The sequence below is a fragment of the Onychostoma macrolepis genome, chromosome 09, assembly GCF_012432095.1.
Source record: "Onychostoma macrolepis isolate SWU-2019 chromosome 09, ASM1243209v1, whole genome shotgun sequence".
NCBI classification, from domain to species: domain Eukaryota; kingdom Metazoa; phylum Chordata; class Actinopteri; order Cypriniformes; family Cyprinidae; genus Onychostoma; species Onychostoma macrolepis.
Genome location: NC_081163.1, coordinates 1,432,171 through 1,460,039, shown reverse-complemented (window position 1 = coordinate 1,460,039; position 27,869 = coordinate 1,432,171). Strand labels below are relative to the sequence as shown.

At 39.9% G+C, this 27,869-nt stretch overlaps 1 protein-coding gene across 3 annotated transcripts in view; it reads left to right on the top strand.

The window, feature by feature from the left end:
• Positions 1-3,941: 3,941 nt before the first annotated feature.
• The window catches only part of LOC131547273 (NLR family CARD domain-containing protein 3-like), a 29,047-nt gene continuing 5,119 nt past the window's right edge, over positions 3,942-27,869 (top strand). Inside the window, exons 1-7 of one of the 3 annotated variants that reach the window (XR_009272889.1) lie at positions 3,942-4,087; positions 4,345-4,426; positions 4,621-4,734; positions 5,014-5,124; positions 5,213-6,979; positions 13,901-14,353; positions 14,427-14,595. Coding sequence is in view for 2 of the 3 variants with exons in the window: in XM_058787731.1 (XP_058643714.1) it covers positions 4,377-4,426; positions 4,621-4,734; positions 5,014-5,124; positions 5,213-6,979; positions 13,901-13,988 (2,130 nt within the window). In the remaining variant the exon portion in view is untranslated. Of the gene's footprint in view, positions 4,088-4,344; positions 4,427-4,620; positions 4,735-5,013; positions 5,125-5,212; positions 6,980-13,900; positions 14,596-27,869 lie in introns of those variants that run through there. The other 2 variants (XM_058787731.1, XM_058787729.1) reach the window with 2 other exon arrangements.

Below are 27,869 nucleotides of genomic sequence, written 5' to 3'. Positions count from 1 at the left end.
TCATTATTTCACTATATTGTCTCGAGCAAACAAAACGACTTGGTTTTATTGAAGGGGCGCTGGCTTACCCCCCGTCACCGGCCCTCCAAGAGCTATCACAGCCAAGTGGAGCAGAAAGAAGCAATTGTGCACTTTTATTGAACTGTAATGGACTGATTCATCGTACGGCTTCAGGAGTCGGGCTCCTCTGGACTACCTTCACGGTGGAAAGGTGCCAACGCTCTGTCCCGGCTCCGCATAAAAATAAATGAGAAGCGCTGGAGCCAGGGAAGCAAAGCCAAAGGATATTGTTCCATTCCAGCTCCTGGCCTCTAGAAGGCCATTTAAATAACTGGATGTGACAATCAAGAGCTCTTCTAGAGAAGACGGATACGGCCACTCGCTGCAGTAGCTAAACAGTCCATTGAAAAATTACAATTTGAGTTGAAAGTTTGGTTTAGACCTTTCGAGTGGAACAAATTGGGATTTAGCATAAGGAAACTCTGGATGTTGAGGAAAGATGTAATCATTCTGAATCATGTGATCCATAACAGGCCTAACCATCTCTGAGCTTAATAGTCCTGTTAATGTTCGGTGCTTTGTGTGAGATGGGTAGAGTAGGCTATTTCGTCTTCTGTGTTTAACTTGGGGTTAAAATCATAATTTACTCTTTGAGACAAGGAATTAACGAGAGCAGGTCTAGTTGTCACGTGATTTTTACGGTACGTTTATTTATTATAAATCAAGGGCAATGCAATTATGGTGCGAGGCCACCCTCGATCAATTAAATTTTGTATTATTATATACAAGAACATGTTTCATCAGTGGTGTAGTAAAATAAAACTTCTGTACATCTGTAAGTAGTAAACTAAAACTGTGATAAGCGCAAGTTGCAAAATTTAATGAAGTGATCGCAAATTGATTAAGACCTAAAAAGGCTTTTAATGGACTTAAGAAAATCAGTAAAAGTACTAGAATATCTTACTGAAAAGAATGGTGTGGAAACAATTTTCACCCAGAAATCACTAATAAATTTTACAAACAGGGCTAATTACAAAGAATCGGCAAGTAGCGCATTGAATTAAACGAGAAATTTTGAAAAATATATTTTTTAAATGCACTACACTAAAATAATAGTGTACAACCCATGTTCTTTCTGAAATTGCTGTAGATTTCACAATTAAAGAAATGGCAAGTCATACTTTGAATTAAATGTGAAATCTTTTATTAGAAAGACTAAAATCACGCTTTCTTGGAAAACGAAGGCACTCAATAATCTTTGTTTTATTTACAACCAAGAAAAAATGTTTACAGTGCATTTACACTATTGCAAATTCTATTTTTATTTTAAAATATGCACACATTCACTTTTAACAATATGCACAATATAATGAAAACAGCTCCTTCATGTTTGTCTCATCACAGTCAATAACGAATTACATGATTTGCGTAAAATAAATTATGCTATTTTCTATTCAAAATGGCAACATTTGACAAAAAAAGTCTGTAATTTGTGAGGATATAGTCAATTTCTGCACAGACGCAAACCTTAATGTCTTGACTACAAAATACTCTTGAACATGTCCACCGCTGTACCTTAGTGAAAAAAACAGCTCATTTAACTCACTGTTTTGATATTTTCTGGAATCAGATAAAGCCGTGATGGTGTTGCTCCAGGATCAGCAGCTGAGCTTCAGCACACCCTCAGCACTGGACAAACATCTCAGCGTTTCACTGGCGTGACATTAACTGCTTCACCGGGTCAAGAAGAAGCCCATGTTATTGACCACCTTCTCAGACCCCTGCAGATAATTCAATATAGCAATATTCCAGTAGTCTCTCTCCAGGGAAATCTGATAGGCTTCATCCACACTATATTTTGTCTTGAAGAACACAGGAGGCATCTTGATTCCTTGTGTGAAATAAGTTGGTGCTGGAGTTGGTATTATTATTATTATTTCTTCTGCGTTTTAAGATTTGTGATTCTACTATATACTTTTAATTACAAATCCAGCATGATTAACTTATGAAATTTGGATAATGAACGTTTAACTTGCTTTGATATACTGGATACAGAACACAAAATAACATGCTCTCATAAAAATGTCTTTAATATCTCAACTGTCATTAAATGGAGATTAAACTTTGGCTGAAATCTGTTGTTTCTCAGATGTTTCTCCTGAAAAGACCCCATAGTCTCAGGTGTGTCTCAATATCTGTGCTCATGTTTGCCAATACACATCTGCAATCAAAAGTCTCATTACCTTAATATTGACTCAAATGTTTCTCATCTAATTAGTGAATATTTATAGGTTATTCAGTGAGTGGACAGAAATCGATCTGTTTCTTTATAGCAAATGAACTTCCTCTCAGTCTGAATCACTGGTGGTGTTTTAGTGGCTGTAGTGTATTAGACACACAAGCACTGACCTCTAGTGATCGAGAGGAGTTAGTGACACTTCTGATGCTTTGTAGAGCTTTCTTGAACTCTGATTCATTTTATTGAATCCCTATGGATTTGCGGTGCAGGTAAATTCAATTATTGCTCATATTTTCATCATGCAGAAACCGTCAGAGTGACAGAAATGATATGTCCTTTTATACAGGATCCTGTAGATGAGGAGGCTGCTTTAATTCTTAGAGAGTTACATGTACATTTTGTTACATTAACCTAACAATTATTATTTCCTTTACGAGGTTAGATGCATTGATGACACATATATCCCCATCATCGCATCTCCTGAAAATGAAACAGATTACTGTATGGAATGGAAAGATGCCAGATGGAAGGGTAGTATGAGATATATGCTGTAACCACCAACACAGCTGTTAAATAAATACAAATTATTTACAATTTATCGGTCATCTTTATTTCCTACAAACACAAAAGCAACAGTTATTGTTTTTCCTGTTGGATTTTAATATTCTTCCAATATTTGGTATTGTGGCCATCTCCTCTTCATCTGTTCTTCATTATTTTGTGAGCCTCTGCCTTCTTGCTGTTGGCTGAGTAGAAGTTAATGTTAATTTCATTACCCTAATTAAGAAATGTAACAGATTGGATTAGATAATGTTTAATTATGTGAAAAAAGCATTAGACTATGTGGAAAAAGCTGCTGCACATTGAAATAGACACTGAATGATAGCCTATTTAAATGTTTGTAAAGTCAAGTAGCCTACACCTATGAACCTGCTTAGAGCTTTACCTGATTGAATTATGTTTTTATTCTTATGTATAACATTTTTATCTGCTGCCACGTTCTTTTGTTTTTATAATTGTTTTGCCCTTGTCTGTCATACTCAGTTCACCTGTTATCAATTAATTAGCCCATTAGTCCTTGTTTGGTTTAGTATTTCCTATTTTTCCTGATTTAATTTGTTCTGTTTAGTGTATTTTGTAGACTGTTTCTCTAAGTTTGAAATAAAGACTCTTGTTGTCTGATCATTTATCTCCGTGAGCTTTTGATACAACACACAACAGACTGTGACATTAGGATGGAATTTCATGGAATGGATTTTTTTTTTCATGAAAAAAAAACAAAACAAAACAAAAACATATCTAATATCTTTGCTAGTGCATTTATTCATTTATTTGTTTGCCAAATATATTCTTGTCATTTATAAGTGAAGGATCTAAGGGTCCTCAAATGTGAATTGTGTGTGTTAATGGCATGTTGTTGTGAAGCAGTTAACATTGTGTTTATACTGGTCAGATGACCTCTGAGCATTGAAACATACGCAACTACGATTATTTAATAAAAACTGCTGTTTTTTTATTTTATCAAATGCTTTTCTTTAAATGATTTTGTATACTAAAACGTGTACGTTATTTGAACGAATGATTTGATATCACAAACGCCTTCCCGCTGTGTGTGGAGTTTTCAGACGCGCCCTTAAACACCCCAGGTGCGACACAATCATTGTTTTTCGCGTCACAAATAAAAATGAAAGTAAATGTTCAGAGTTGATGTTTCTCCATTTAAACAGCCAGAATCGATTCTATACGGAATATCAGTGTTTCATAGGAACCTTTATCAAAGCTAAGCCATGATTTACGTGTAGCTGCTTCATAGAAATAAGGTGGATTTTGTGAATCTGTGTAAATAAGGTGAGTGCTGATGATCAGCTTTACAGTGACTTCCGCATTCATATTTCCTCTAAAGGACGTGTGTTTATATGTTTTAATATATTTTTTTGCAAGCAGATGAACGTGGTTTGATTGGTGTTTGGTGTTGTCTGTGGTTTATTTGATCATTTGTTAACACACAACTAACATTGTGTATCTGAGTGAACCGCGTCTCATGATCTGTTTCTCTCAGGATCCGTTCAGATGAATTATTGTGTTTGTTTGTCATTTCCATTCAGAGTCAGTGCTGGAGATCAGATTCTGTTTCATCATGGATCACACACAAACATCCACAGATGAAGAGTTTTCTCCAGGATGCAGGTACTTTCAATAAACACTGTATTTAATCACCTTGAATGATGGTAGATGAGAGTCTCCATCTGTTTTTGTGTCTTAAGTTAAAAATGAAGATTTTATCAAAAAGACTCCTCGTTTATTGATTTTAATGAGAAATACTTAAAGACCTTAAAAGAAAATTATTATCAGCATAAATGATTAAATCTGTTTTGTTATAGTTCAGTTCAGCAGAAGAGATCAGAAGCAGAGTCCAGCTGTGTGTCTCTGAGGAGTGACGGGTCTATGGGTCATATAATAAATTTTAAGAGTGGAGATACAAAGACTGATCTCAGGTACTTTTTTTTTTTTTTTTTTTTTTTTTACATAAATATAATTATAGCATGCCATTCTATATTATCAAGATAGTGTTGTCTTTATCTTAATATCTTTATCTGATATTTACACAGAGATGCATTTGTGAAAACACTGTTCTTTTTAACATCTTTTGTAATAAAAAGTATAAATGAAATGATCATGAAGTGCTCTTTAAAGTGATTGTTTAAATAATATGGGTATGTACTTTGTTAAATATGCTAATTCAAAGGATTGACTTTAATCTCTTTCTGTTATAGTTCAGTTCATCAGAAGAGATCAGAAGCAGAGTCCAGCTGTGTGTCTCTGAGGAGTGAAGCGTCTGTGAATCAAACATTAGATAAGAGTGAAGAGACAAAGACTGATCTCAGGTATAATATTTCTGTAAAAGATTATTTGATTATGATACCGAATACATTAGCTTAGCTTATTTAATAATGCAGTATTTTAATTTTCCAGCCATGAAGTCCTCAACAGGTTTAGATCAAATCTGATGAAGAAGTTTGGTCGTCTGAATGAGATCTACACAGAGCTCTACATCACAGAGAGTGAGAGTGGAGAGATCAGTAATGAGCATGAGGTGAGACAGATTGAGACACAATCCAGGAGAGCAGCAACAGAGGACACAGCCATCAAATGCAATGACATCTTTAGACCTTTACCTGGACAAGACAAAGCCATCAGAACTGTGCTGACAAAGGGAGTCGCTGGCATTGGAAAAACAGTCTCTGTGCAGAAGTTGATCCTGGACTGGGCTGAAGGGAAAGAGAATCAGGACGTCCAGCTCATATTTCCACTGCCTTTCAGAGAAATCAACCTGATGAAGGACAAAACACTCAGTCTTTCAGATCTTCTTCATGTCTTTTTCCCTGAGACTAAAGAAATGGAAATATCCAGTGATGAATATAAAGTGTTGTTCATCTTTGATGGTTTGGACGAGTGTCGTCTGTCTCTGGACTTTCAGAGCGCTGTGAGGTTGTGTGATGTAAGTGAATCAGCCTCAGTGGACGTGCTGCTGATGAACCTGATTGTGGGGAATCTGCTTCCCTCTGCTCTCATCTGGATCACCTCCAGACCAGCAGCAGCTGATCTCGTCCCCTCTGAGTGTGTCCATCGAGTGACAGAGGTACGAGGCTTCAATGAGCCACAGAAGCAGGAATACTTCAGGAAGAGAATCAGTGATCAGAGTCTGGCCAATACAATCATCTCACACCTGAAGTCATCAAGGAGCCTCTACATCATGTGCCACATCCCAGTGTTCTGCTGGATCTCAGCCGCTGTTCTGGAGAAGATGTTGAGTCCAGCAGAGAGTGGAGAGATTCCCAAGACTCTCACTCAAATGTACACACGCTTCCTGATCCTTCAGACCAACATCAAACATGAGAAGGACTATGAGAAGAAGGTGACAGATGAAGACATGATCCTCAAACTGGGGAAAGTGGCTTTTCAGCAGCTTGTGAAAGGAAACCTGATCTTCTATGAGGAAGACCTGAGAGAGTGTGGCATTGATGTGACAGAAGCATCAGTGTACTCAGGATTGTGCACTCAGATCTTCAGAGAGGAGTTGGGCTTGTATCAGGGGAAAGTCTTCTGCTTTGTTCATCTGAGCATTCAGGAACATCTAGCAGCTCTATATGTGCATCTCTCCTGTACAAACAACAAGAGAAATGTGCTTGAAATCACCAAACAGAAATCACAGTCAAAAGTAAAGGACCGGTTTCAACGCATTTCATCAAAACATGTTTCATTATCTGAGCTGCATCAGAGAGCTGTGGATGAGGCTCTACGGAGTAAAAATGGGCATCTGGATCTTTTCCTGCGGTTCCTTCTGGGTTTGTCAGTAAAGTCTCATCATATTCTCCTACAAGGACTAATGAAACAGACAAAAAGCAGATCTGACAGCAATAAGAAAACAGTTAAGTACATCAAGAAGAAGATCAGGACCATTGGCTCTCCAGAGAAATCCATCAATCTGTTCCACTGTCTGAATGAACTGGGTGATCGTTCACTAGTGGAGGAAATACAACAGTATCTGAAATCTGGAAGAATAAATGAAGCCAAACTCTCTTCATCTCAGTGGTCAGCTTTAGTTTTTGTGTTGTTGACATCAGACGAGGAACTGAACGAGTTTCATCTTGATAAATTTGTTAAAAGAAAGAATAAGCCTGAAAATATGGAAGTTCTTCAGAAGCTGCTGCCTGTGATTAAAGAATCCAGATCAGTTCAGTAAGTATCACTGAGAACAATCACTTCACTGTTAAAACATTAAGAAAATCAGTTAAAACTCATAAATCTTAAAGGGGTCATATGACGTTGCTAAAAATAACATTATTTTGTGTATTTGGTGTAATGCAATGTGTTTATGTGGTTTAAGGTTAAAAAAACACATTATTTTCCACATACTGTACATTATTGTTGCTCCTCTATGCTTCACCTTTCTGAAACACGTCAATTTTTACAAAGCTCATCTTTCTACGAAGCAAGGTGTGCTCTGATTGGTCAGCTATCAAGTGCATTGTGATTGGCCGAATACCTCAAGCCTGTGACAGAAATGTTACGCCCCTCACCGTATTGTGATGCCGTGTCCCGGCGCGATGAGACAAAAACAATAAAACCCATTAAAAACGAGGCATTTATTGCATTCAGTGGGGATATAATTACTGATTATAATGACTTATACTATCTTTTTACGTGTCACGTTGCATCACGCCACGTAATTATATAAAACCTTGTTTGCATTTGTCTGCATTTTATAACTTAAAGGGGGCATAAGACACACAGTTTCACCCAATCTCATGTTAATCTTGAGTACCTATAGAGTAGTACTGCATCCTTCATATCTTCAAAAAGTCTTTAGTTTTATCATATTTATAAAAGAAAGATACAGCTTTATGATTCTTGCCAAAAAAAGCCGAGCTCCTGGAGGTGCGCCGTGGGCGGAGCTAAAGAGTGATGAGCAGGTGCGCCGATCGCCACAAAACAGAGACATTTGATGCCATTTCACTTACCATCTGCAGTTCTGAATCATGACTTGGATCTTTTATAGCTGGGACTGCTCCATTGGCAGTGCAGCCGAATGAAGCGTGTTGATGGGCGCGCTCTTGCTCTCGCTCTGGTCGATGCTTCCGGGAGAAATGCCCATTTAAGGAGTTCCACCACTGTTTATGTCAGCAAGAGCCAAGATCGAAAAAAAACTCTCAGTTGTACGAACCCGGAAGTGAGATTTTTGGAACAGAAATACTCTGTTATACGTCCAAATAGTTTTTTTTTTAAAACTTTGTCCATGCTTAGCATGAGAATCCAACTCTTTAACAGTGTAAACAACTCTGAATGCATGAAACAGCATTGTACAATGGAAAATAGTTGATTATACCCTTAAAAGAGACTGTATATGATGAGTCATATTAACAAAAACAATGCATCACATCTTTCTAAACTTATTTCAGGAGTATACACATACACAGTGTATATATAAAGTACCTTGAACCATGAAACTTTAAAGTACCAAAACCCTGAACTTACACATGAATATAATAGTTAATTGTTCAACAAAATTAGCAGACAAAATACTTTGAGATAAAATAAAGTGCTATGTAACTTTGCATACCATTTCAGTCATGTTTTCCCGGCAGTAGGGATTCAAAATGTGAAGGTGCAGAAAGAATTCTGGAAGAGGTTTGATCCTCTGCTTCCGTCATGGTTTTGCTTTCTCGCGCCGGTGCCAAGGTACTTACCCCTGATAAAAAGTGTATCCCCCAGTCGCGGGAGCGCGCATGCATGCAGCGGTACATGCGGACCATTGATGATATCGCCAAAGGTTAATAAAGCTATAACACTTTAAGTTACCGTTTTACTGTTGTTGTTTTATCAACGCGGTTTAGCAAATGCAGCTATCACATGGCCCATCTATCAAAAAAAAAATGCTTTTGTTCTTCTGTAGGCTAACGTTCAAACTTTATTGTTAGAATGTCGGACGTCACTGAAAAACCAAGACAAACATATCGTTTCCCTCATAAAACAAACATAGTCTTTGGATATTGTTGTAAATTGTTCTTTATTCCCCCTCCTCTTTCCACATTGAACTATTTTCTAAATCATTTAATAATGCATTACATTTAAATACATAAAGTGCGATTACAGTATGTTCATCTTATCAGGCTTCACATCATGTCTAATAACAGTGATTACCTGGCAAAAATTATAGTGGGATACTTATCTTTTCAGACCATATTTTCGACCTGCTATAAAAAGTACCCCCTCCCAAAATGCACAGATGATGGCCTATTGTAACAGAAGTGGCTGGACACAGATGGTAAGTAAAAGTATGATGTTTATTGCACAGAAGACTCAATGGAGAAACAGGCAGAAGGAGGTGGAGGTGTGTGCTCAGTAAAACCAGTAAAACAGTTCTCCCCAGTCTCCAGCATTCTGAGGTGTGTGCTCCTTCTACGTGTCTCCTGTTCTCCTGGATCCCTGTAAGACAAGATTCTCAGTTATTCTCTGCTCCGATTCTCAAGGAAGATCTCTAAAGACTGTTATACTCACTCGTTCATCCTCCTGCCTGTTTCTCCATTGAGTCTTCTGTGCAATAAACATCATATACTTTGACTTACCATCTGTGTCCAGTCACTTCTGTTACAATAGGCCATCATCTGTACATTTTGGAGGGGGGTACTTTTTATAGCAGGTCGAAAATACGTTAATAACGTTAGACGTTCTTAACAGTAAAGTTTGATCGTTAGCCTACAGAAGAATAAAAACATTTATTTTGATAGATGGGCCATGTGATAGCTGTATTTGCTAAACCGCGTTGATAAAACAACAACAGTAAAACAGTAACTTAAAGAATTAAAGTGTTATAGCTTTATTAACCTTTGGCGATATCATCAATGCCTGTACCGCTGCATGCATGTGCGCTCCTGTGACTGGGGGATACACTTTTTATCAGGAGTAAGTACCTTGGCACAACACTGGCTTTAAACGTATATGATGTCATCTAATGCAGCGGCACTGGGCTTGTTTGAGATGAGCAAAATCTGCGCAGAACCGATCACCGGTGATCACCGCAAGATGCATGCCGGTTAGAAAAGTGTCCGAGTTACGTCCGCCTTGCTCTGATGTCATGCTGATGTGTGCCACAAATCTCGGGGAGGCGGCTGTGTCGGATTGAGCAGTCGCGCGCTGTTACTAGGCTTGTTTGAGATGCGCCTTGCCTGAAATGTAGGCGAGAGTAGGCGGCTGCAGTGAGGGGAGGAGTGAAATAAGTGCAGTCAAGACGGACAGTTCTGCCCTCTCGAAGTGGAACAGATACCTACGAGATCAAAGGCAGGTATGCCGTTATTCTCACTCATATGCTGTGCTGCTGATAAACATGATATCATTTCAGTTCTGTTGCTTTTATATGAATATAAATATGATGAACAAGACACTCAAAGTGCTTGCTATTTAATTCCATACGAAAGGCATATTTCAGTCAGGACCTCTTAAGTCAAAAATAAATACCATAGACGAGCCTTTAAGTCTAAATTATATTTACTAAAGTTACATTTGGCTGTATGGCTCTGTTCCAAGTTCCTTGTCCTTTTCATGAGCTCCATGAAAGCCAAGACAGGGAAACAGCAGCCGCTTCAGGGGCAACCCTCCTATTTTAAGAATGGGAGAGTAGCACAAAACCCCCCAAACAACCATACCAGGCAATCCTCCCTGGCTCTTCCTGCTAAAGAAGAGCCAGCAGAGGAACCAAACGAGCATGCCGGAAGCCAATTTACTGCTTAAAAATAGCTAAATTAACTATGTGAAGTCAGCATAGAAAAAAGATAGAATAATAAATATTTAAAAGTAAACCACCCAACAGCTACTGAAGCCATATATTTTTATTTTAAACCACAGATTAGGGAGCTGCACTCATAGCTTTTTGAGCCTCAAGGATGGCTCGAGCATCGGGTCGGTGGTAACGTTTGTAAGCAACTGAAGACCATCGCCCCATGGCCTTCAGGGTAGAGACAGGAGAGGAGGAAGCTGCTGTTGTAGCAGCCCCTATGTGCAGAGAATGAGCTGTGTAACGTTCTGGGGGAAGACCACAGTATTGGCAGAGAAGGCGGAGACGGGAGGCAAACCAGGCTCTGGACATAGGCTTTACCTCCTCTGTGGGAAACAATGGTTCCTGCAGACCAGCTTGTGGACGGCTTCTCAAGTAGGCCAACATGGAAGACAGAGGACAAAAGACTGAGTTAGACTCAGAAATAAAAATTAATGTGCCTTCCTTGTTTTTATCTTGTTTTAGAATGCTTTAGATACGGTGAAGTAGTGAGAATAAATGGTTACATCAGAAATTGTGAGATCTTGTGATGGATTAAAAGTATCAGTGCGTGTGGTAAATTCGCCACCTCTGAGAAAACCATAGAAAGCTGCGAGCAAAGCTGATTCTAGCATTAAATCAGAATAAGACCCAAAGCATCCTTCTCTTAAACGTGATATTAATTTTAGCAAGAGTGGAAGTGTGAAGGGGAGACGTTGATCGTTGCCTTGGGGGTTTTTCTTTTTTGAGGCCATTAAGCAGAAGATGAATTGATGGATTTCCTAGTAAGCTGGTGGTAGAAGGATCCAAGCAGCGCAGGTGGAATTGGATGCCGGCGACAATACTTTTGATGCTTGAAGGCTGCATTTTTCTTGATTCATAACAGTGGACTATAAAAGCACTAACATATGAAACATTGACCGGTAGTACAGCTACGGAGAAAGTTGCACAGAAAGAACTGAAGTGAGACCAAGCAGAGTCGTACATTTTTAATGTAGTTTTAGCTAGACCGTTACGCATGTAGTGAGTGGCAGAGTGCAAATACGACTGAAAGGTCATGTCTAGTCTAGTACGGTTTGGCTGAAAGAGGGACAGACCAGGCTGGATGGTGCTGCCTCCGGGCACAGGAGGTGGAATTTCTGAAATTCAAACCGAGAAAGAGAATCAGCAATTTGGTTGTTTAAGCCAGGAATGTGAGCAGCCTGAAATTTGAAGTTACCCAATACGGATAACCAAGTAAGGCGCCTAACAAAGCGGTTTATAAACGGTACAGAGGAGTGACCCTTATTAATGATATTGACAGTTGCTTCATTGTTGCAGAAGAACATGATTTGTTTCCTTGACCAGTGCTTACCCCACAAATACAAGCTAACACGATAGGGTACAACGCCAACAGAGCAGTTGACAGGGTATTAACAGGTACAGACAGCAGTTCATTTGGCCATGCACTAGCAAACCACTGACCATTAAACACCCCCCCAAAAACCAACGGAAGGCGCGGCATCCGTGTATAATTTAAGGGTTGCAGAAGACTCCAGCTCATCATAATAGAAAAACGAGATGCCGTTCCAGTTGATAAGGAGCAAAGACCAGAATCGGAGATCTGATCTGCACCTTCGTCTAGGGTAACTATATCATTAAGGTCTTTAACTGACTTTGAGAGATCAAGGAGCCTGGCTATGAAGGACCTTCCCTGTGGAATTATTCGCATCGCAAAATTAAGATGGCCTAGTAAAGAGAGCAAATCTCTTTTAGAAAAAGATGCAGATTTTTTAGCATTTCTCATAACTTCTCTAATGCGATTTAATTTCTCTGACGGCAGGGAGGCTTGCATTAAGTTAGAATCTAATGTGATGCCTAAGAATTCAATGGTTTTAAGAGGACCTAGTGTTTTCTCCTCAGAAAGAGGAACACCCAAATCGTTGAAGGTGCGCTTTAGCGCCGAGATGCAATGGTCCGGCTTAACATGTGGGAAGTCGACTAGCAAATAATCATCTAAGAGATGAAGTACGAACGGCAATTTGCAGTTATTGAGAAGAATCCAACACAGTGCCTCTGACAGAGTATCAAATATTTTTGGACTACTGCGGCAGCCAAAGGTGAGCCTAACTGAAAAATGCAATTTGTTTCTCCATTTAACGCCAAATAAACGCCATTGCGATGGATGTAAAGGCATGACTTTAAAAGCATCGGAGATATATGCTTTTTTCTGAGCCATGCACCCTGACCTGCTTTTTTTATGAATTTGATTGCATCATCAATGGTAGCGTAAAACAGAGATAAAGGAGCTAGAGGAATGAGACTGTTAACACTTTGAGCTGCTTCATTATGAGGGGCAGACAGATCAATAATTAAATGCTTTTTCCCTGAATATTTATGAGTCACGATACCTATCGGATTAATTCGATAGACTGGAAAGGGAGGATCATCAAATGGCCCAATCATAAATCCTTTCTTAACTTCCTTCTCTAACAATGAATCGACTACTTCAGGCTCTTTCGAAGCAGAAAGCAAGTTTTTACAGACTAGAGAATAATTAGGCATCCAAGACAACCCTGCAATAAAACCTTGAACAAGACCAGTTATTAAGTAATTGACGAAACAGCGATTAGTGATTTCTCAACGCTCGACCCAGCTTTTTGAACGTTGACTGGGGTTGATGGATTTATTTCTTTTTCTCCTTTTTCATGAAGCGTGTTCGTCTTGGGCACACAGATTTGGGGTGGCTGTCTCCACAGTAACTACAAGCATGAACATATTTACAATTATAGAATTTGCAAACATTTTCATTAAAATTATAACACAGTGGAGTGGCAAATGGCATCACCTTTGGATCAGGCTGCAAGCTTGAGCCAGGTTTAGGAGATTGGAGAGAGACAGTTTTTGGGCACAGATTGGGCATGTGAGTGTGAGAGCCACAGATCGAACAGGAGAGAGCTTGATGGCCAGTAAAGTGTATGCTGATGAGAGTTAAGTCGACTACAGACCAGTCCAGTCTCTGATTGAATCGCTGAATGAACATGGCAGCTTTTGCGGAGAAGGATTTATGATATTCATAAAAGAGAGTTCCTCCATATGTGAGAGCCAAGTCAGTGATAATAGCTAAATACGTGTCTAGCTCGGCTCTACGAGACGGAAAAACTTAGCATATAACATCTCTGAATACTCCAAATGCCACGATAAATTCGGCCAGAGTCAAAGTTTTTGAAAGTCGGGGGTCATTGTCTTTAAGCATAACAGACACATCGCCGCAATCAACAACACGCCCGTCACTTATTTCTGGGCCTAGTAATATTTTTACAAGGTTGATATCATTACCTGCAATAATTTGGCTTCTCAACTGATGGGAGATTGCAGCAGTTGGCGGAAAGAATGTGGAGCCAGTGGACACGGGAACTGCACTTCCCGTGGTCCTCCGTGGGACTGTTGCCGGAATGACGTCATCAACATGTTGCTCGGCTCCAGGTAGTCGCACCGTGGTTGACGCGGTGTTTGAAGAAGCCAGACTGGAGAGGAGGAGATTTCCCGAAATCCTGGAAGCTGATCCAGACTCCAGAGCCTGGATTCTGGAGTTCATGTCAGAGATCGAAGACTGGATATTTGACAACACTGGGTCATTGTTTTGAATGGTGGAGTGGCTTGATCGGGCTGAGCTGGAAGGACCACATGCCCGTTTGGGTGCACCAGTGGCCGAAGTAGAAGCCGGCTCGAAGTTTTTCCTTTTCTGCATATTTTTCTTGTCGGAGGTAGGAGGAGGAGGTGGAGAGTGAGGAGCTGGGACATCGATACTTTCACAAAGCAAGGTAAACAGTTCCTCATGAGTAGCTCCGGTCGGAACCGGGATATTGCTTTTAAACAGAACCTCCAATATCTTAGGCAGAGGCCAGTCGCTAATGCCAGGAGAACAAGAGGATTTACTTGCCAAACGAGTGCTCCGATGGACAGAAACATTGTTCTCATCTAGAATAACTTCTCCTGTTTGTCTTTGATGTTGTTGGGATTCTTGATTGATTCAACCCACGGATCTTCGTCATTGGCGGCAAAAGACATGATAACCAGCTGGGTGAGTAACGTCAAAAACAAGTGTAATATCATGGTACGGCAACATACAGTGAGGTTCTTGCAGGCAGCGTACAGAGGAAGCAGCTAAGCAAGCAGACAGAAGCAGTGTTTAAGTAAGGCGCCCTATTTGAGATTTACCAATTGAGAGCTAAGGAGTCGGATCAGCTGATAGGGGCCGGGTTTGATTTCTCCCATCAGCTAATAGTGGAGCTTGACTACTAGGCCTACCTGAACTAACGCAGAATGCTTGATTTATCATCCATTTTTATTTTAATTCAAACATGTATTTTAGATTTTTATAGAAAATAATACAACAATCACATATCTCACACAGAGATCGCACTGTCATAGTGTTTGAGAATATTCATGCACAATTTAAATACATAATAACATGAAATTAGATTAAAAAAAAGAAAACATTTTAGAAGAGAACGCAGCATCACGGTTGTCTGAACCAATGAGCATTAAGCTGTGTCGTCAGTCAGTCGTTTCCCATCATGCTTTTGATCAGCGCAGTCGGTGGAGAGCAACTGCGCTCGACACCTCAATCCGACACAGCCGCTTCACCGTTGCGAGAGTTTTTTGGCACACATCAGCATGACATCAGAGCAAGGCGGACATAACTCAGACACTTTTCTAACTGGCATGCATCTCGCGGTGATCACCGGTGATCGGTTCTGCGCAGATTTTGCTCATCTCAAACAAGCCTGCTCTCCACCGACTGCGCTGATCAAAAGCATGATGGGAAACGACTGACTGACGACACAGCTTAATGCTCATCGGTTCAAACAACCATGATGCTGCATTCTCTTCTGAAATGTTTTATTTTTTTAATCTGATTTCATGCTATTATGTATTTAAATAGTGCATGAATATTCCCAAACTCTATGACAGTGCGATCTCTGTGTGAGATATGTGATTGTTGTCATATTTTCTATAAAAATCTAAAATACATGTTTGAATTAAAATAAAAATGGATGATAAATATGCCTTTCGTATGGAATTAAATAGCAAGCACTTTGAGTGTCTTGTTCATCATATTTATATTCAAATAAAATCAACAGAACTGAAATTATATCATGTTTATCAGCAGCACAGCATATGAGTGAGAATAACGCTATATCTGCCTTTGATCTCGTATGTATCTAGGTGGTTCGACTTGAAGCACGGCTACAGACGGCGATCAACGAGAGTAGCCGCTTGCAGTCAGGCAGAGTTGAAAACGGACAAGTCAAGCCGGACACTTTCTGCTCCCGTTAGTGACACTCACGCGGTGTTTGCGTACTCCATCACAGATGAATAAAATGCAATATTTGTCAAATACACAGATGTTTCAGAAACGCTTTCATGAGCAACATAAACACTTTTTATATACTGCTTAATACAGCACCATCGGTTCAAGAATAAAGTTCAAGGTAAATATAAACTATTTAAATACTAATAAAGTGGGGATATATATGCTTTCATCAGCGTTTATGATAAACGTGACTCAATATAACGTTGCGACTACAGTAAAAAAAAAAAAGCTTCTAAAAACACAGATTTATGAGCAGTATTGGATTTGAAGATGTTAGAAACACACTCACTGTTCTCATGTGGTGAATTTGGCCAATCGGGAAACAGCTGTGTCATCATCAGCACTCCTGCAGTCACTCTGAAAAAGCTGCGCCAGCAGACCGATCAGCGGCTGACTTGAAGTAGTGTATGCCGGTTAGAAATTTAGTCCGACTTGAACCGGCGCCGATGCCAAGTTACTGTCACGTGAACTGTCACAAAAGAATAATGATAAAAGAATAATAATGATTATGTCTCATATCTGGCGGAGGTGTGAAAGGTTCTGTTTCCTTAAACTAGTTTGTCATGCATTTCTTTATTTCAGCACATTTACAGGTAAATCCTAGTATTTTAAATTTGTGATTAATCATGATTAATCACAGTCCATGACTGTGATTAACGCAATTAAATTTTTTAATCGATTGACAGCACTAATAATAGATTAATTTATGGCAAGAGTGCACCTGAAAAAATCTACATCATAACAGGAGTTCTGACCTTTGTCACAGAAAGTCTTCTTTTTTGCCTTTTTCTCTATCACGCTTTAGAAATCATAAGAAATTATATATCAGTTGAAAACTTTAAATCTCAAAATTCATCCTTTGAAACCCATTTTAAAATCAGACATTGCATTACCATGGAAATGGTGCATCAAAATCATGTTACAAAATGTTTTCATTCATGAATTATAATAATTTAAGTTTGGATAGTGCACTTTAATGTCTATGTTCAAAACTGTGAGTGACAGTTAAGGGGTTAAGCAGTATATAAAAAGTGTTTCTGTTGCTCATGAAAACGTTTCTGAAACGTCTGTGTATTTGACAAATATTGCATTTTATTCACTTGCGTCACTAACGGGAGCAGAAAGTGTCCGGCTTGTATTTGTATTTGTATTTATTTATTTATAAAGCCCTTTACAGGCTACACAGTAACTCCAAAGTGCTGTAAATCACAAGTAGTTAAGATAATATAAGAAAGAAATAATTTAAAATAAACAACAACAAGATCAAGATAAGTAACCCAGTAAAGAGTTAAAATGCCAGGGAGAACAGGTATGATTTTAAGAGGCACTTGAAGGTACTTAACATGGGGGATGCTCTAACCTCGAAAGGAAGGCTGTTCCATAACCTTGGGCCTGAGACAGCAAAAGCGCGTACACCTTTAGATTTAAGACGCGCTCTTGGGATCGTTAATAGTAATTTATTTGAGGATCTCAGTGAAACTTTTGGATTATATAGATTAATAAGCTCTACCAAATATTCTGGTACTGTTCCATGTAATGCCTTAAAAACATAAATCAAGACTTTGTATTAGGTCCTGTAGTGCACTGGTAACCAGCCTAATGAAGATAACAGTGGAGTAATATGATCAAACTTCTTATCTTTCATGAGCATTCTAGCCATGACATTTTGTACTAGCTGGACACGTGCAATATGCGTCTGACAGGTCCCAACATAAATAGCATTACAATAATCTAAACGGGAAAAGATAAAAGCATGGACGACCTTTTCTAAATCACTAGTTGAAAAGAATGATTGTAATTTCGCTATTGCCCTCAAATAAAAAAAGCAATTCCGAACTACAGTGTTTATCTGATTATCAAATTTTAACGAGGAATCAAAAATGACTCCTAAATTCTTTACTCTGTCCTGTATATAACAAGCCCAAGGGCCTAGGATGACACTTTCAGCCTTGTTAAGGGCCGTGCAATCAAAAATCATAATTTCTGTTTTGCTGTTTTATCTTTCACTTCATCCAGACACCTACGAAGTGTTACACAGTAAACATTACAAGTAGGCCTTAAGGGCAAATAAATCTGTGTCGTCTGCATAAGTGATAAGAAATACCAAATTTTAAAAAAATTCTACCCAGTGGGAGCATATATAATGGAAAAAACAGGGGCCAAAATGGACCCTTGAGGTACCCCACTGGCAACGTGCAGAGTGTGAAAAACAATTACCAAGCTTTACTGTAAAAGATCTTTGCTCCAAATAAGATGCAAACCATGTATAAACTGTTCCTTGAACTCCGAAAAATGCTTTAGCCGGTTCAAGAGAATCGAATGATCAACGGTATCAAATGCTGCAGAAAGATCTAATAGAATTAAAGCAGCATGATTCCCTGCATCGTTTACATGCAAGAGATCATTCACTACACGTAAGAGTGCTGACTCAGTGCTATGTCTACACCTAAAGCCAGACTGGAATTTATCTAGGATATTATTCTTGGTTAAAAAAGTAGTTAGTTGTCTTAAGACAGCTTTCTCCAATATCTTAGATAGGATGGGAAGTTTTGATATTGGACGATAATTTGATAAATCATAACCGTCCAAGTTACCTTTCTTTAAAATGGGCTCAATAATAGCTTGCTTAAGACAAACTGGTACAATTCCATTATAGAGACTACTTATAATCGATAAGATACTCGGACCAACAATATCAGAGCCGTCCTTGAGAATACACAATGAAACTGAGTCATTAGGGAAATTTGAACGCTTTAACTGAAAAATGATGTCATTAACTTCAGAAAGCGACACTGTTTCAAACTGATTAAAACAAAGTTCTGTTGTATCTGTTTCACCTAAATTTACGACAGAGGTAATAATATTAGCTCTGATCCCATTAATTTTTTAGATGAAAAATTTTGCAAATAAATTAAGTTGTTAACGAGGTAGTGAGGATCAATTTCGTACAAAGGCAAAGATGTATTTTAATAAAGGTGAATATTTCACGTGGAGAATTATTGGCAATAATATTGGCAAAGTAACTTGCTTTATAGTACTTTACAGCTTTTTGATATTTGATCAGACTATTCCTCAGCATTTGTAGGGAAATATGCAGTTTGTCTTTGTACCACTTTCTTTCTGCTCTTCTACATTCCTGTCTTAGGGCTCTATTCTGTTCATTCACCCAAGGTTGCACATTGGGTCTTTTTTCCTTCGTCTTATATGGAGCAATAGAATCCATGATGTTAAAGCAAACAGACTTAAATGTTGAGATTAACTCTGCTGGATCCGCAGAGGGTGGTACAAACGCGATCCAAGGAATTGATGGTGCAGCAATATAGGCATTTAAAAATTCTGATGTTGTAGAAGGAGAAATAATACGAGAATATGTAACAGACAACGAGGGGGCACAACATATACTTGGAAGATTTACGTTGAATACTACTAGGCAGTAGGGTTGTAACAGTATGAGATTTTCACGGTATGATAATCGTCTCAGAAAATATCACGGTTTCACGGTATCACAGTATATATTAAACAATAATTCTTATCAGTAACAATGACTCTTAAAAGAATAAGAACAAGTTATTTGAGTGAACAAATCCTTTATTGCAACAAACTTGAAACCATTTTAATGAAAGTAAGTCTCCCTTGTGAAAAAAAAAAAAAAATAATAATAATTTTTAGATAAAGCTATAAGTCTTATGTATATCTATAATCACACTTTAACATTTTAATTAATGTTTTAATGTGTTATCAAATTAAAATTTAACAACTTTTAAATTTATAGATAAAACATGGACAAACATGATATTCCTTAAAAATAATATTTAAATAAATTAATTATTATAAAGAATATTATTATTGTTGTTGTTATAAATTTTAAGTACATTGTTCAATGCTAATATATTTCTGTCATCAAGTTAAATTGAACTTATTTTGACGGGTTGTAGCGGACCTTTGAGTTTCAGAGTGTATTTGACAATGGTTTGTCTCAAGTAAAACTGTGAAATGTTTATTTAGGTTTTCTCTCAGAGCAGCTCTGCTGATGTTCATGTTTATGTAGATGCTGAAAACACCATTAGTGTCATGCATGCATACTTCAGTATGTAGTAGATAAAATGGCGCCACTCATATCTTTTGATTTATCCATCCATCAGTTCCTCCTCGGGAACTCGAGCTGCGTCACAACGCTTTGGGAACGGCCCTGCGTGACCAGCGCTGAATTTGCTGTGTAATCTGTCCAATGGAAGGGCGCGACGTCAATAGGCGGGTGACGTCAGGAAGCATAAAAGCACATGCGGCAAAGCCGCCGTCAGCCTTCTGTCATTCAGAACCGCGCTCTTTGTGTGTCTGTTTCTATTCTGATGTCTGCTCAAAGCACTTTCACAGAAATACATAAACTGCACTCGATAAGACACTACACTGATTTGCATTCATCTTTCTAGTATCATGTCTGTGAGTGGCACTAAGGGCGAGGGCAAGTCACGCTTGTTCAAGCCGTGTGTGTCTCCCTGCAGTCGATTCATCACGGCTGGAGACACACACGAGTGTTGCGTTGCGTGGCTTGCCTGGGAGCGGCGCACGCGGCGGCTGTGTTGAGTGAGGGGGCTGATTGCCCTCACTGTGAGCGCTTGCCACTGTGTACGCTCCGCTCCCGAAAATCCTTGTTTGTGGACGGGATTTTCACGAGTGAGCCCCGCGGTTCGGGTCCCGCTGCTGCCGAGGCAGAGCGGCGTCTGCACTCGTGGGGCTCACAGCTCGATCTGGATGAGGAAATGGAGACGGGCAAGTCCCTATCTCCGTCCACTGCCTCCAGATCGAGTGCCCGCTCCGGGAAAGCTCGCAGAGAAAAGAAGGCGGCTTCCTCCCGCGGAGCGGGTCCGACGCTCGACCAGTCTTCCTCCGAGAAGGGAGAGATGGAGAGCGTCGATGAGCCACCACAATCCCTGCAGTATGAGGAACTACTGGAGGTGTTGGCTCGCACTGTTTATAAGCTTAAGATCGATTGGCCAGCCGAGCAGCAGACCGAGCCGCGCAAGAGCAGACTCGACGAACGTTTCTTGCGCGCTTGGCCGCCACCTCCACATCGGAGCCTGCCGTTTTTTCCCGATCTGCATACTGAGGTGTGTAGATCGTGGGGAAGACCATACTCGGCCCGCCTCTTCATTCCCGCGTCTAACTATTATGGGAATGTCACGGATTTGGATTAGCATGGCTATAGGGCGATGCCAAAGGTAGAACAGATGCTCGCGGGCTATCTGTCTCCTGGCGTGGCATCGTCCTTGAAGGTAAGGGGGTACTCGGCAGCGGTGATCTGCTGAAAGAGCTCGATGAACGCGAGCAGGAGGTATCGCGGAGCTCAGGAGGACCGCTGATTTGTCTCTCCGTGCCACTAAGGAGACCACCCGTGCCATTGGGCGCTCAATGGCTGCGATGGTGGCAGACATCTGTGGCTGACCCTGTCAGATATGAAAGACAAGGACAGGGTCGCAAGGGGCAAGGGGACTGAGACGCGCGTCACCCCTGAGGAGGTCTATAAAACGGATAGTTCGGGCCCCACTTGGCGGTGCGCCATCACAGGGGTCCGAGCTGCCGCCTCTAACACCAGAGGCCAGCCTCGAGAGGCTGGTTCCCTTAGTAGATTATTTAGCAGCGTGGAAACTACTGCCAAATGTGTCTCAATGGGTCCTGGAGACTGTAGAAAAGGGGTATCGAATTCAGTTCGCTTTTCCACCGCCGCGCTTCAGTGGCATGACTACCACGCTGGTGGGCCCCGAGCAGGCTCTGGTTATGGAACAAGAAGTGAAAACCCTATTAAGGAAGGAGGCCATCGAGGTGGTCCCTCCTCATGAAAGGGAATCCGGGTTTTACAGCCGGCATTTCATAGTTTCCAAGAAGGATGGGGGCTTGCGTCCGATCATAGATCTGCGTCAACTGAACTGCTTAGCCAGCTGAAGTTCAAAATGCTCACGCTGAGGCAAGTCGTGTCAGAAATCAGGTCCGAGGACTGGTTTGTCACGATAGATCTAAAAGACGCATACTTCCACGTATCCATCCTTCCATGTCACAGGAAGTTCCTAAGGTTCGCTTTTGGGGGCAAAACTTACCAATATCAGGTTCTTCCCTTCGGTCTAGCACTCTCACCCCGCACGTTTACAAAAGTAGTGGACGCAGCACTAGCTCTGTTGTGGCTTCAGGGCATCCGCATACTAAATTATATCGATGACTGGCTGATTCTAGCTCAGTCGGAGATGGAAGCGGCGAGACATCGAGATGTCGTCCTCGCTCACATGAAACAGTTGGGTATAGGGTTTGATACATAAATATAATTAAATTTAGCTCAAAGGGAATCATTTATGATTTTACAGGGAATTTGAACAGAATCACTGTTCTGCGGCTGATCACTGAGTCGGCAGCGATTCACTGAACGAGCCGTATAACATCAATTCTGCACTGGATATTACAATCCAAAATATAGTGAAAACAGTATTAATAAGCACAGTAACTAGATCGGCAGATTAAGACATTAACTTGTAAGCACAAAACACAAGATACTTCTCTTTTCAATATAAATACGAGTTTATTTATATAAACCTAAGACATAAACTAATCTAACATGAACACACATATTCACACGTTGCAGAAAGAGAGAAAGGATGAGTTTAGAGAATGAAAATGTTATATCCCAAGTTTATAGCAATATGTGCTATCGCATAGACCTGAACAAACCATCAATCCCTTAATTAACCCTCGCATTGAGTTTCTCAATGAGGCTAAAATTTATATTAAATGCACCAGCTCAGTTAGAATCTGGAGTTGTTTTACTTGCGTTGCCTTGTGTTACAGGGATTCCCTTCTGTCGTCGTCGTTACAGGAAAGGGGTTTTCCCGAGTTGGTGATTGGCTGGAAGTTCAGTAGTCTTTGAAGTGATGTCTTGGGAAGCCAATGGTTGGGCGTTGGCTGAGGATGGTCGTGGAGTCAGTTGCAGTTGGTTGAAGTTTGAAGCGGGTCCAGTCGGCACTGGACTTTGCGGCAAACTTAACTTTTGAACACGAGACTCAACGGAAAAGAAAAGAAACTAAAGTAAAAGAATAAAATGAGTAACGAGACTAGGTGGTTTTTCTTCTCATCGTGGTGTTAAGTAGCAACTGGCCTGTAGGCCAGAGCAGGCTCAAAGAGCGCTAAAACCGCGTCAAAACGCGGTGGCGAGAAGAAGAGAGAAGGACGAGAGAGATAGATTTGATGGTGTCCTGAGGTTTTAAACTCGGCTTTGGACACATCCCATCTGGTGTCTTGACCAATTAGATAGGCTATTATCTTAGCTAGGTTTGTTCCTTCCATCATAAATCAGTTTGTTATCTGGTCACATGGTCTGAATTTTACACACTCTTGCAAAGTATACTTTTGGATGTGATTTCTATAAGCAGAATATGATACATTTGACAAAGAATCAATTGGAAGAAACGTTTCAAGCTAGAATTGTCAAACTCATACATACCAAACACGACTAAACCTTAAGTCATTCGATAGTTATTAAAAAGACATACATAATATGTGCTTAAAACATGATAGTCTAATGTGTGGTTACATACATAATATAGTGTTATGCCTAGAAAATGTCCTTTTAGGATGATTTTATATGCATATGAAAAAGAAAGTCTCTGTGTAATTCTATGTAGGCCAAAAGACATGTTCTTTGGACAGAGGAATTTCAGTCTGGTTCTTTGTCTTCTATGTGTGGGGGAAAAGTCAATCTAAAGAAGCTTGTGATTTCTCTTGTGGAACACGTGATGGCCATCTCTTTGACCATTAATCTTGATTATTTACCCCAAATTTGACGATCTCCTTCCTGCGTTGGACTTATCAATAAGTGTTCTTTTGTCTTAATGTTGCAAACTGTTCTGGAAGAGGCTTGTTGGTTAGGCTTGCTCCAGAGGTGAAGCTAGGAATCTGATTAACGACGTTGTCCTGTTTTCTTGGCGCCTCTCAGGAATTTCGGCTCCTCATGTTTCAATGTTCTGATCGAATCTTAGTTTTGTCTGACTCGTTCTGATCCTACATGGGGAATGGATGCTTCACCCCGAGGTGGTTAAGCAGATATGGAAAATGTTTTATCAGGCAGAGGTGGACCTCTTCGCGACTCGAGTGAATGCGCAATGTCCCCTCTGGTTCTCTTTAGCTCCTCCAGCTCCCCTGGGACTGAACACTATGGTACAGACATGGCCGAGGCTTCATCTGTACGCCTTTCCCCCGATCGCTCTGCTCCCGGGAGTTTTGACGAGAGTGCGCCGAGACGGTGTTCGCCTACTGTTAGTAGCCCTGTTCTGGCCGGGCCGAGTATAGTTCTCGGACCTGATGTCCCTCCTAGACAGCTCTAAAGAGAGTGGGTGACCTTCAGGCCCTATCAGTGGCCCCTTCCTATCTCGACTTTGCGCCCGGACTGGCGAAAGCATTTCTGTACCCTCGAGCAGGTTACACCCCTAAGGTCCCCAAGGACAACCCTGCGTTAGTGTTTTTTGGGTTTTTTTTTATATCCGAAATATTTCCATACTGATTTAAACTTTTTTCGGCGGGGGATGGAGATTAGATATAATCTCTGTCTCTGCCATTTCCTCGCTGCAGGTGCGTGTAAGCAGCCACGTGAATGCAGAGTGAAGCAGCGAAAATAAATTGCATAGCGCAAGATTTTTGTGATTGAGATTGAGGTGAGATTTTTTTTTTTTTAAACCGTAGATATGCAATTGTTTACGGTATGATAACAGTGCATGTTCAAACTGCGATAGACCGTCATACCGGTATATCGTTACAACCCTACTGGGCAGTGGTCCGAGAAACTATTAATCATGACATCAAGATCGCAGACAGAAACTACTAGTGACAAAACAAGATCAAAAGAATGGCCATGTTCATGGGTGCTGCACGTCACAGATTGAGTCAGATTAAATGAGTCCAACATTTCTAAAAATTCTGCAACCATAGGTTTTCCAGGGCAACAAACATGGATATTAAAATCTCCAACAATTAATATTGAATCAGACAAAGGGATAATATAAGAAATGAAACTAGAAAAGTCCCTAATAAAGTATTTGTGGTATTTAGGTGGACGATACACATTCACACAAAGCAGTGGTTTTTTAAAGTCCAACATCATTACTTGTGTTTCAAAACTCAGATAGGTTGTAAATGGCAATAATCGGCATTTAAAACATTTATTAAAAACAATGGCAAGGCCTGGGTGAACTAAAAAAATCATACATAGTCAGAGTTACTTCCACAATAGGAGTAAAATCCACAGCGTTTATCCATGTTTCCACAATAAATAAAAAGTCCAAATTATTTGATGTGTAAAAGTCGTTTAGGATAAATGACTTGTTTGTAAGGGATCTGCCGTTAACTACCGCCATCCTTACCGAATCATTCCTGTTTGACGCACTTGTGCCTCCACAGTCATCATCTTTCCTCAAACAACGCAAGTTGTCCAGGTTCAAGCCTCTCTTGCAGTAGACCGATTTTGGCGGAAAAGGTCTAGGTAAAACACTCGACGCCTCTGGACAAATCATACGAAGACAAGGGAATCGTAAATCACCCATCCTCAAAGCCAAAGCGATTCTAAGTCTTCTTGTTTTAGCTGACACACCCGCTCTACATCCATGTTTCCTTTGACATTTCTTTCTTCCACTGGTATTCCCTGTCGATCGAAGTATCTCGGCCGGTAGCGGTCTTACAAGCCAGGGGAAAAGTGGCATTGACCAGAGTCATGGAGACTAGATACAACTGTTTGGATATGAAGTAATGTTTGGCGATCATAAGTCCAGAGAGACTGGCTCAGTTGAGGGAGAGCACACAAAACCACTAATAAAAACAATAAAATAGCTGGAGCAAGATGAGCCGCCAACACACCACCAGGCGCCATCTTGTTTTGCAAAATTTTTTTGTGACGTGTCCGTTTTCAACTCCGCCCCTGACTACAAGCGGCTACTCTCGTTGATCGCCGTCTGTAGCCTTGCTTCAAGTCGAACACACCTCTATATATAATGACGGCTCCGCATGCTTTTGAATCGCTCTCGCGGTACTTTGATGTAATGCGCTGATCGTCAGTGCGGTGCTGCTTCAAGTTGAACACATCTATACATTTTGCCCTCTGTTGGAATTACAAAGCGCTAACTTCTTTCCACCACCTCTTAGGAAAAATGAAATAATTAAGTAAAAATCGATTCTGAGGTAAACCAATCGATTTTTAAATAGTTTTAAAAAGAATCGCGATAGTTAGGTGAATCGATTTTTTTCTCCCACTCCTATTACTTACACTTTTGTGGTGCCACATCGGATCCAATATAGTCGGCTCAACATCGTCTTTCATTTTCAATCTTTTTGAAAATCCCATGTCAAATTGTGCCTTGTTTGTAAATGAAGTAAACAAAAGATTTCTTACTGACGCGGTCTGGATCTTCATTAAAAATAAAGTTCATTCACTCTTTCCTAACATTGGGATCAGAAGGAAGGCAATACAAAGACTGTTTTTTCCACAGCTTGGCACTGAACAACATCTTCTTGTCTTCAGAGCATCTTTATCGTTTGGTTTCTGCATAGACCTGCATTTTTGCCTCTCGTAAACATTGTATGCGCGAATCGGTGGGCGGGGCTAAACAGGCAGCGATGTCGATCTTCTTCTGCGGAGGCGGTGCTTATTCATACTATAGGCCTTTTTCACAGTCCACATTCGAAAGCCTGAAGCTTCGATTAGTTGTGTAAAACAACTTCTGCTGTAGCCTGTATGAATGGTAATGCCTGTAGCACGGGGTTGTTGTGATTTATTAATGAACAATTCATCATAGATGTTTTATTAAAACATGTTAACCACAGTTTTCAATCATTAATCGGGTATGACGAAACAAGGAAAAATTTTCTTATGATATTCCGACGCATATTTCATCATTTAAATGGGTGCGCATAGGCATATGTATGCACAATACTTCAGAGACAGACCAGCTTTTTACTTAAAAAATGCAAGAATACCATACAAACATATCACATTAAAGAGCAATAAAATCAGACAAGCTTATACATCTTATAAAGCATTAACCACGACGACTGTACAAATTAAACAGTAATATTGCTTTCGTGCACTTACTTTACTTTCTGATAGGCTAATCATCATGTATTAGATCAAATTTGTTGTCAAATAAGTTGTTCAAATATATTCATATTTTTCATCCCAGAGTTATTCAAAAATAACTGGTTTTACCATCTTAAATGTGACATATCCTCCGGGTTTGAGCACAGTGATTGAATAGCATTATGTAGATAAGATTGGAGAAGAACCATAGTAAACACTGCGCAATAATAAAAACAATAACATTAAAAATTAAATTAAAACAGTCCGAGTATTTCCCCAGTAGTAACGTGAGCAGCCGCTCTGAAGTATTGTGCATACATACGCCTATGCGCTCCCATTTAAATCATGAAATATGCGTCAGAATATCATGAGAAAATTTTTTCTCGTTTCGTCATACCTGATTAATGATTGAAAACTGTGGTTAATATGTTTTAATGAAACATCTATAATAAATTGTTCATTAAGAAATCACAACAAGCCCATGCTTCGGGCATTGCCATTCATACACAGGCTACAGCTGAAGTTATTTTACACAACTAATCGAAGTTTCTGGTTTTCAAACGCGGACTGTGAAAAAGGCCCATTACATCATAAGAGTAGAACGTTCCACAAACTTTTTGACTGACTGGCTTCAATATAAGCTGTCTTTAGACTAATGACAAAGTTTTGAATTCTGAAACTTACAGGATGTTTTTATAGTACAATATCCTCTTATGTCAAAAGATCAAGGGAATTTTGGTTTCTCAGTTCATGACCCTTTAAACCACTATTGTGCAACAAAGTAATATTATTTATCTTTCAAGTAATATTACTTATCTTTCTTAAATGAGGCTCATTTTAGATCTCACCCACCCGACAC